The 9,999-nt window shown below is 36.5% G+C and overlaps 1 protein-coding gene across 1 annotated transcript; it reads right to left on the bottom strand.

Moving 5' to 3' along the window:
* Positions 1 to 481: 481 nt before the first annotated feature.
* LOC141665760 (uncharacterized) lies at positions 482 to 1,282 on the bottom strand. Its single transcript, XM_074471740.1, has one exon. It carries the CDS (start codon positions 1,280 to 1,282, stop codon positions 482 to 484), a length of 801 nt encoding a protein of 266 aa, XP_074327841.1.
* Between the last annotated feature and the right edge of the window lie 8,717 nt (positions 1,283 to 9,999).

Raw genomic sequence — 9,999 nt, 5'->3', positions numbered from 1 at the left:
ACTTCTTCTCCCTCAAAATTTCAAGTACAGTACGTAAATGCTCCTCATGCTCCTCTCTACTCCTAGAGTATATCAAGATATCATCGATGAAGACCACCACGAATTTATCCAGATAATCATGAAAGACCCGATTCATCAAATCCATAAATACCGCTGGTGCATTCGTCAACCCAAAGAACATCACGAGAAACTCATAATGACCATAATGAGTGCGGAATGCAGTCTTCGGAATATCTTCATCCCTAACTCGTAACTGGTGGTAACCTGACCTCAAATCTATCTTTGAAAAGTACTTCGCCCCATATAACTGATCAAACAAGTCATCAATGTGTGGCAAAGGATACCTGTTTCTGACAGTCACCTTATTCAACTCCCTATAGTCAATGCATAATCTCATGGAACCATCCTTCTTCTTCACAAATAATACAGGAGCGCCCCACGGAGACACACTTGGCCTGATAAATCCCCTATCCAACAACTCTTATAACTGCTCCTTCAATTCTAGCAACTCAAGTGGTGCCATCCGGTAAGGTGCCTTGGAAATAGGCTCAGCACCTGGAACTAGTTCAATAGTAAACTCCACCTCTCTATGTGGTGGCAAACCTGGTAGCTCATCGGGGAACACATCTTCATACTCCCTAACAACTGGATAATCCTCGATGCGAGGTTCATCCTTCGATGTATCCTTCACGAAAGCAAGGTAGCCATCACAACCCTTAGACAACAATTTACTCGCCTTTAGAGCAAAAATTAACTTAACATCCCCCTTCGGCTGAGACCCTTGGTATACAAATTCAGGTTTATCTGCATCCCCAAAGATCACCCTTTTTCCTTGACAATCAATTGTGGCACGATGTTCACTCAACCAATCCATACCCAAGATAACATCAAAGTCATGCATCTCCATCGGAAGCAAGTTAACCTTATAATTTCTATCTCCAACAGCTATCGGACACTCTCGATACACATCAGAAATAATAACAGAATTCCCCATCGGGGTAGAAATAGAAATATGAGGATATAATAATAAAGGTGCAACGTCAAGATGACGAACAAACGATAAAGACACAACAGAATGGGTCGAACCAGTATCAAATAACACATAAGCATCACGTCTACCAATAAGAAGTATTCCTGAAACGGTACCTGAATTAGCTGCTGCTTGATTTGCAGTCAATGCAAACACTCTGGCTGTAGGATTCTGCTGACCGCCACTGCCACCGCCAGCTCCTCCTCCACCAGTGTTGCGGGGCACTGTACAATCTTTTGCCCTATGGGACATGCTACCACACAAGAAACAAGCTCCAGTCTATCTGTAACAAGCTCTACCTGGATGATATCCACCACATATAGCACAAGGAGCCACGAGAATCATATTGGGGTTTCCCCCATACACTGAGTAACGGCTCTGCCCCTGCTGACGATTCTGCCACTGCTTAGGCTGCTTCTGTCGCTGAAATTGCTGATTCTGATTCTGACCTACATACTGATTCCGGTCGTGAAATAACTGACCACCCCTATTCTGATTATGTCCGCGCCACTGTCCCTGTTGACCATTCTGACCTCCATACCACTGTCTACCCTGTGCAAAACCCTGATCATCCCTAGTCCTCTTACTACCACTGTTAGACCTGGAAGTCCTGAAATCTATGCGCTCCTTCTTAACATCCTTTGCTGCATCAGCCGCCTCTGCCACATTATCAAATTTAAAAGAAATTATGGAACCCCTCAGATGAGACTTCAACCCCCATTTAAATTTATCAGCCTGTTGCGCAGCAGTCCCTGCAACTGTCCCAACAAATCCAGCCAACCTTATAAACCTCACCATATAATTAGTAATGCTCTCATCCTGGTGCTGCATAATAGAATGAAACTCCCTCAAATAAGCCTCCCTATCAACATTAGAGAAGTACTGCTCATAAAATACTTCCTTGAATCCCGGCCATTCCAAAGCCTCTGCATACTGCTCCCCTCTAGTAGCTTTCACTCCTCTCCACCATCTCTGAGCATCACCCTCCAACTTATACACAGCTAACCTGACCTTCTGAATCTCATCACAACCCAGTGCATCAAAAATCTTTTCGAGATGAACAATCCAATTTTCAGCATCAATAGGAGTCGGTGATGCACTAAAAGAGTCTAGTTTCTGCTTCACAAACCTCTCCAACCATACAAACGGCTCCAGCTGATGGCCCTGACCATTCTGATTCTGATTCCCATTGCCATTCTGATTTCCTTGTCCATTCTGGTTTCCATCGCCATTCTAATTTCCTTGTCTATTCTGATTTTCCTCGCCATTCTGATTTCCTTGGTTTGCCAAAGCCTGCTGTACAGCCTGAGCCATTGCTTGCCCTATCATCTCAGTAAGCTGAGCGGGGTCAATATGAAAAGGATCACGTCTAGGAGGCATCTACAATATAAGATAGCGAATGAATGAAGATTACGAGAATAATATGATGAAGCAGTTACAAACATATTTTAAAAGGATGAAGCAGAATGAAATGATAAAGAGCAGAAAGAAACAAAATTAAATGGAACACCCATCCTATCGTCTACCCAAACTCACAGGTCAACCTAAATAGGTTTTCTACAAGAAAGAACCTAGCTCTGATGCCATCTCTGTAACACCCCCTTCTTTAAATAGAAGGGAGATATTAGTTAAAATCCATAAACCTACAAATAGAGCACTAATATATTTCTAACAATAATTAAACAGTCTAAAATCTCCAAAACAATATTAAATCTCCAAACTGTCTAAACCAATAATATAAATGTTGAAATCTCTAAATAAATAATTGAATCTAGATACTGATAAAGTCTTAAATCCTAAAAACGAAATAAAGGGAGCTCTCCATTCACACAGTCCCAGATACCCCTAAGCACCTTCCAGAAAAAGAATACGGCATGAGCAAAACGCCCAGTACGGATTTGGAATACAATTTATAAAACAAGAGATCAGAAATAAATAATCAACAATTTATAATTAAACAACAATTTTAAAAATAAGTAAGGCTGAAATAACGAGGGCTAGGATATTTCATACCGAGATCAGAACAGATACAAATACACACATCATAGGGTACCTAATGTGTGCAACAAAATGGATAACGTGTACGGCATATACAACATCACCATAAATCAAATCACAAATCAAACTCTGGGTGCACCCACGTATCCTGAACAAATATCAAATGCGCAAAAGCTCCTCCCAAGAGCTAACAGAAGGATACGCCGTGACCAATCACACTGTCACGGAAGTGTCATGTCACTGGTGCCGCAATGACATGGCTGTAGTACCCCTACAGCTAGTTAACTCGGTATACCCTAAATCACACTAAGGGTTCAAAATAAAAATATTCTCGCAAAAATTTAAAATCACTTGAGACAAATAATTCAGATTTCCAAAACAGAGGGTGTCATAAATAATTTTAAAAATTGTATAAACAGATATTTATAATTTTTCAAATCAAATTTTAAAACAATTTTCGGGAGTCAAAATATCCAAACAATTTTAACGGAGCGAACAAATATGAAATTCAACAAAGCAGAGATATTAAATTTCTAAGAAGAGGAGCGCCGCATAAAAAGGGGACAGAATCCGTACCTCAAAAGGCACAAACTTCAACACTAATAAAATCCGTAGATGATTCGCTAATTTTCCGAACCCCAACCTATTAACAAAATTAAAATATATTATTACCTGGTCATTCATTTCCACCTTATACGACACAGTAATTAACCATATTCACTCATATAAATTAATAATCTCTTCCCCTGACATTACCGTACTTACCTAACTAATTTTATAACTCATCCCCTAGTCTATACTTTTAATACCTACACTAATACTTAACCTTTGTACTTCTTTTGAATGTAAAACAATATTAACAATGCTTCTGTATGTGCAACAATACCGAGAGTTAGACCATCTTGATTTACTCGAATATTTTAATTAATGACCAGTTACTTTTGTACTACTAAATTAGCATATGATTCTGACAATACTATCTCACATATACAATGATAACAACTAAAATATGATATCCAAGACTCGTATATTACACCATAAATCAGGAGCCACAACATATTTAATAAACTATAATATATTGATAGAAAAGTTTCGACAATATACCAGATACATAATTGTAGAGATGTACCTTTACAAGTTTAATGATTTGAAAATAGAATCTGTTACTCTCTTTCTCTTGCCGTCACACCTCGACCCGGCTTCTCCTTGTATCTCTTCCCCCGGCCTTTTGTCTCTAGGGTTCTTTTATAGTTACGTATGTTTGTTTAAAAAGTCTGCCAATTATATATAGATCTTGTTCTAATCTAATTACTAACTCAAAATAAATTCTTTTATAGTTATTATTCTAACTTAAATCAAATTCATCACCTATTATTATTATTATTATTATTATTATTATTATTATTATTATTATTATTATTATTATCATTATTATTATCTAAAAATCATGTATATTACAGTTCTAATGCAGCACGAAAAGGTGATTGCATATGCGTTAAGGCAATTGAAAGCACACGAACAGAAGTATCCTACTCATAATTTGGAGCTAGCAGCCATAGTTTTCGCTTTGAAGATTTGGAGACATTATTTGTATGGAGAAAAGTGCGAGATTTTCCCGGATCACAAAATCTTAAAGTACATATTCACACAGAAGGAACTTAATATGAGACAAAGGAGATGGTTAGAGTTGATCAAAGACTATGACTGCTCAATTAATTATCATCCCGGTAAAGCGAACGTGGTAGCAGACGCATTGAGTCGGAAGGAAAGGTTGAATGTGTTATCAGTACCTGAAGATATATATAAGGAATTTCAGAAATTGGAATTGGAGATTAAAGTTTACAAGCCTAAGGAAGCGAAAGTATACAGTATGACTTTCCAACCGAAATTATTTAAGAAAATAAAGAAATGTCAGGATGATGTAATGGATCAAGATATAAATCGCTTGGTAGGGGAAGAGTTATGCACGTAGAAAGATGACCAAGGTATTCTGAGGTTTTCATCTGGAATTTGGATTCCACCAGTGACGGAGCTGAAAAATGAAATTTTATAGGAGGCACATAATTCAAGGTATTCCATCCATCCAGGGAGTACCAAAATGTACAGAGATTTAAAGAAGAATTATTGGTGGCCAGACATGAAGAGGGAAATTGCGGAATGGATTAGAAAATGTTATACCTGTCAGAGAGTTAAAGCAGAGCATCAGAGACCAAGTGGATTGTTACAGCCATTGGAGATTCCAGAGTGGAAATGGGAACATATTTCCATGGATTTCATAGTTGGATTACCAAGGACAAGGGCTAATCATGATGCCATTTGGGTTATAGTGGATAGACTTACCAAGTCAGCTCATTTTCTGCCTTTAAATGAAAGATTTTCGCTCGACAAGTTGGTCCATATGTACCTGAAGGAAATTGTAGTTCGTCATGGAGTTCCTGTGTCTATTATATCTGATCGAGATCCAAGGTTTAATTCAAGATTTTGGAAGAGTTTTCAAGAATGTTTGGGAACAAGACTGAATATGAGTACGGCCTATCACCCCCAGACGGATGGCCAAAGTGAAACAACGATCCAGACAATCGAGGATATGTTACGTGTTTGTGCTATTGATTTCAAAGGAAGTTGGGATGAACATTTACCTCTGGTAGAGTTTGCTTACAACAACAGTTATCATGCCAGCATTGGGATGCCACCCTATGAAGCCCTTTATGGACGCAAATGTAGATCTCCAATATATTGGGATGAAGTAGGAGAACGCAAGATACTTGGACCTGAACTGGTACAGCAGACAAAGGAAATTGTTGAAATTATCCAGAAGAGATTGATAGCCGCACAAGATCGTCAGAGGAAATATGCAGATCAGTCAAGGAAAGACATGGAATTTGAAGAAGGAAGCTTGGTATTACTGAAAGTATCACCGTGGAAAGGACTAACGAGGTTTGGAAAGAAAGGAAAGCTGAGTCCAAGATATGTCGGACCTTTTGAGATCTTAAAGCGCGTTGGCAAAATAGCTTACGAGTTGGCATTACCACCGCATATGGAGCACATTCACAATGTTTTTCACGTATCGATGCTCAAGAAATATAATCCAGACTCCAGGCATGTAATATAATATGAGCCAATAGAGCTTCAGGCAGATTTGTCATATATAGAGAGTCCGATAGAGATTCTAGAGGAGAGGAAGAAAGTATTGAGAAATAAAGTGGTAAAGTTAGTAAGAGTATTGTAGAGAAACCCAAAGGTTGAACAGTCAACCTGGGAGTTAGAAAGTGATATGAGAGAAAAGTACCCTCATTTGTTTTCTTAGGAAATTCTGAGGACATAATCCTTTTAAGGGGGGAAGGATGTAATATCCGGGATATATCGTGTAATTATTTTGCTATTAAATAATTATTATGTGAGTTCAGTATCTATTCTGTGAGTTAATTTTTAAATGTTATCTGTACTTGGATATTCAAAAATAATATTAATTGAGTATTTTAATTTTTATATGTCCAAAATAAAACATAGATAATTGTCATATCTTCCTAATTATTTTTATGTTGATTTATGGATTTATAAGGATCATATGAAATTTATAAAATCTTTTTCCGAGTATATAAAATCTATTTTATAAAAACGGGAACCAACCGAAGTCAACCGTTGTTACGTTTTTGGAACCTGAAACTCTTCCGAGAACTCCTTCCTAACCTAATTGTAATATTCCGAGCATATTCCATGTTTCGACTTTTTCGATCCGGCGTACGGTTTGTCCTGTGCGAGTCCCGGCGCAACATTTTCGATATAATATTCGTTTCGGTAAATCAATAAAACCCGTATTTTCGATAAACGGGAGCTTTTTATTAAACTATCACAATTATCACTTCGTAATACGTGTAACCAGGCGCTGAGACCAAGGCCGCAGTACAAATTGTACTGATATTGGATAATTATCCCGAAAACCGATACCGTTTGGAACAGTTTTTACAAATAAACGTACCGTTTTATATCCGGAATGATCCAACGGGATACTAATATTCCGTAAATATAAATAGCCTTTTTCCGTATTTTATTTCGTATCAAAATCATTTGCAGATAGTTAATTCTATAATTTTCAGAGAAAAAACCCTAATTACATAAACTGTTCTAAGAATCAAACAGCAAAACGAAGGCGTTACCGATCTCTGTTTTCAAAGTTTGAGTAACCAAAACGAAGGATTTGAAGTGTTCTACCAGATTCTGAGCTTTATTTCATTGCAGAATTAAAGGTTTATTTTCTGGAAATTTATTTATTTTCGAATTAAATTTATTAAAAATATGAATTTTTGTTCGGATGATTGTTTGTATGATTTGATGATTTCATGTTGTAGAGCTTGTTTTCCTGATGATTTTGATATATTATACGTCTGATTTGGAGTTCAATAACATGTTCAAATTTGAGTTTGATTTTCGAATTTTAAAATTAGGGTTTATAACCCGTATGAATGTTCTTAATTGAAATTCGGGGGTTTCTTATTCTGAAATAGATTGATGTTGTGGTATAGTGTATTGTATTCTATGTGAAATTTGTAATCTAGTCGTACAAGTTTCATGAATCAACGAGGTCTGTAGAGAAGGGAACTTTTGAAGTTTACGTCGAACCCGCCGGAAACCGGCGAGTTTCTTGATCAAATTCCGGCCAAGTCTGGGGTTATTGATGAATTTTGATTGCAGATATAGGTTCCTGGTGTTGTGTAGTTTAATTCTAGAGGTGATGGTGGTGGGAGGATGCCGGAGGTGAGTTCTCCGGCCACCCCCGATTTTCCGGCGACTGAAACTGCAATTTTGCAGTTTAGTCCCTGTATTTTTGAAGATGGTGAAGTTTAGTCCCTATAGTTTGCAAAGTTTTCAAAAATAGGATTCCTGTTTATAAAATGTTTAAAAATCATATTTCCTATTTATTTTTATTATAAAAATTCATTTTCAATTTCTGAAAATTCTGAAAATTATTATTTTAATTCCGAAAATTATTTTTAATTCAAAAATAAATCTAAATTAATTAGTTAATTAATTTCAGTTAATTTTTAATTAATTAATTGGTCAATTAATTCAAAAATTAATTGATTAATTGATTTAATTAATTATTAATTGATTTTAATCAATTATTTAATTAGATTTAATTATTTAATAATGATTTGAAAATTCCGAAAAATAGTTTCGAGCTTTAAAATATTATTCTAAATTATTTCCAAAGCTCGATAATTAGTATAAAATTGTTTCGGAGCCAGAATTGGCCTACCGAACCCTGTTTATTAACCCGAAATTGATCCAACGACCCGTTTTAATTCCGAAAAATATTTTAAAAATCATTTTAAATATCAGAAAGCCTATTTATGACCCAAAACTGCTTTATAAATAATATATCATTGATTATGTGATGTATTATGTGCTATATGTGACTTGTTGATTGACTATCAGTCTATATATTCGGTGTTTACTTGATTCTTGCATAACTTTCAATCCGTTAATCGGATTTGGGTAAAACGAAGGGTAGATAGAAGTATGTGTTGAATAGAACTCTATGAGTCGATTATTGATAGATGTTTATGATATGTGAGCAGAAGAGGCAAGGCGTAGGAAAGGGAAACAGGTAGTTGAGGAGTAAGGCGATTGTGATTGGAAGCGAGTACAGTGTAGTAAGCTAATACCAGGCAAGTGTTCTGAACTTTCTCGAGATATTGTAGTACTTGATAGTCTTGTTGATATTGCAAGTGCTTTGAAGCACTGTACCCTAAACCTTGATTCCAGCTATTGATCTTGAGCCGTAACCTGATTCTTTCTAGACCATTGATTGTTGTATACCCAAACACGAACCTCAAGTATACGATCCTACTCCATAAATACATACAAACTAAATATTAAACACTGAATCAGATTGCTTACACAATCAAATCTTTGTATTTATGCTTTGAAAGACAAAATCCTTGAAACCCTGAAACATTGATTCCTTTGTTATCCAATTCTTTCATTACCCAGCATCCACGCTTTGAAATTACCTTATTGATCCTTACAAGGATTGAAACCCTTTCATTGTTAAACACTCATTATTGTTAATGACTCTGGTTACCAAATCCTTGAAACCCTGAAACATTGATTCCTTTGTTATCCAATTCTTTCATTACCCAGCATCCAAGCTTTGAAATTACCTTATTGATCCTTACAAGGATTGAAACCCTTTCATTGTTAAACACTCAGTGTTGTTAATGACTCTGGTTATTAATTATTATTGCTTATTCTGTTATTATGTTAGAATTGGATTGTTTTTATAAAATTGTGGACCAGATTCGTGGTCAGACCATATAATGGTCAAGTTAGGTCAATGTGTGCCTTGGATCCAGTAGTTAGAGCAGTGCTGTGTGCTTTGCTCGGGGTTAGTGCGTGACTGATCAGCAGCCTAACCTTGGTTTTTAACCTGAAAATATAATATCCAATTCTAAATCATAATCCATTGTTCACTTGATATCTTAAACATGTTCACTTGATGATCATTATTCTCAGTTTTGTCATTGTGACTTGCTGAGCTAGTTAGCTCATTTGTGCGATATTGTTTCTGTTCTTTTCCAGTTAAGAAGGAACCAGTTGGTACCGCGGATCCCTAGTCCAGCGCGAGAGCTAGGGGTTCAGGTTGATCGAGCTAAGCTAGTAGGTTTCTTTTGGGATAATTTAAGTCGATAAAAGTTTGTAATAATGTTTAATACTCAGTTTTGAGTTTGGAATAGTTGGGATTTGAACAGTATGTAATATAAGTAGATGTGTGGCTTGTGTGCATACTTTAACCTGTTGCGATCCGTGGTAGTTGGTAAATAGGGTCACTGCATATTATTGTTATCTTTATTATTGCTATAAGCAGGTTATAAATAAGGCGTGTGTGTGTGGACCCCAAACTTCTGACCTGGGTTTGGAGGGCGCTACAAAGTCGGCACATTTTCTACCGATTAATGAAAGATTTTCGC

Source organism: Apium graveolens, chromosome 6 (genome assembly GCF_009905375.1).
Source record: "Apium graveolens cultivar Ventura chromosome 6, ASM990537v1, whole genome shotgun sequence".
NCBI lineage: Eukaryota > Viridiplantae > Streptophyta > Magnoliopsida > Apiales > Apiaceae > Apium > Apium graveolens.
The sequence above is the reverse complement of the archived record's forward strand: the minus strand, read 5'-3'. Positions and strand labels throughout refer to the sequence as shown.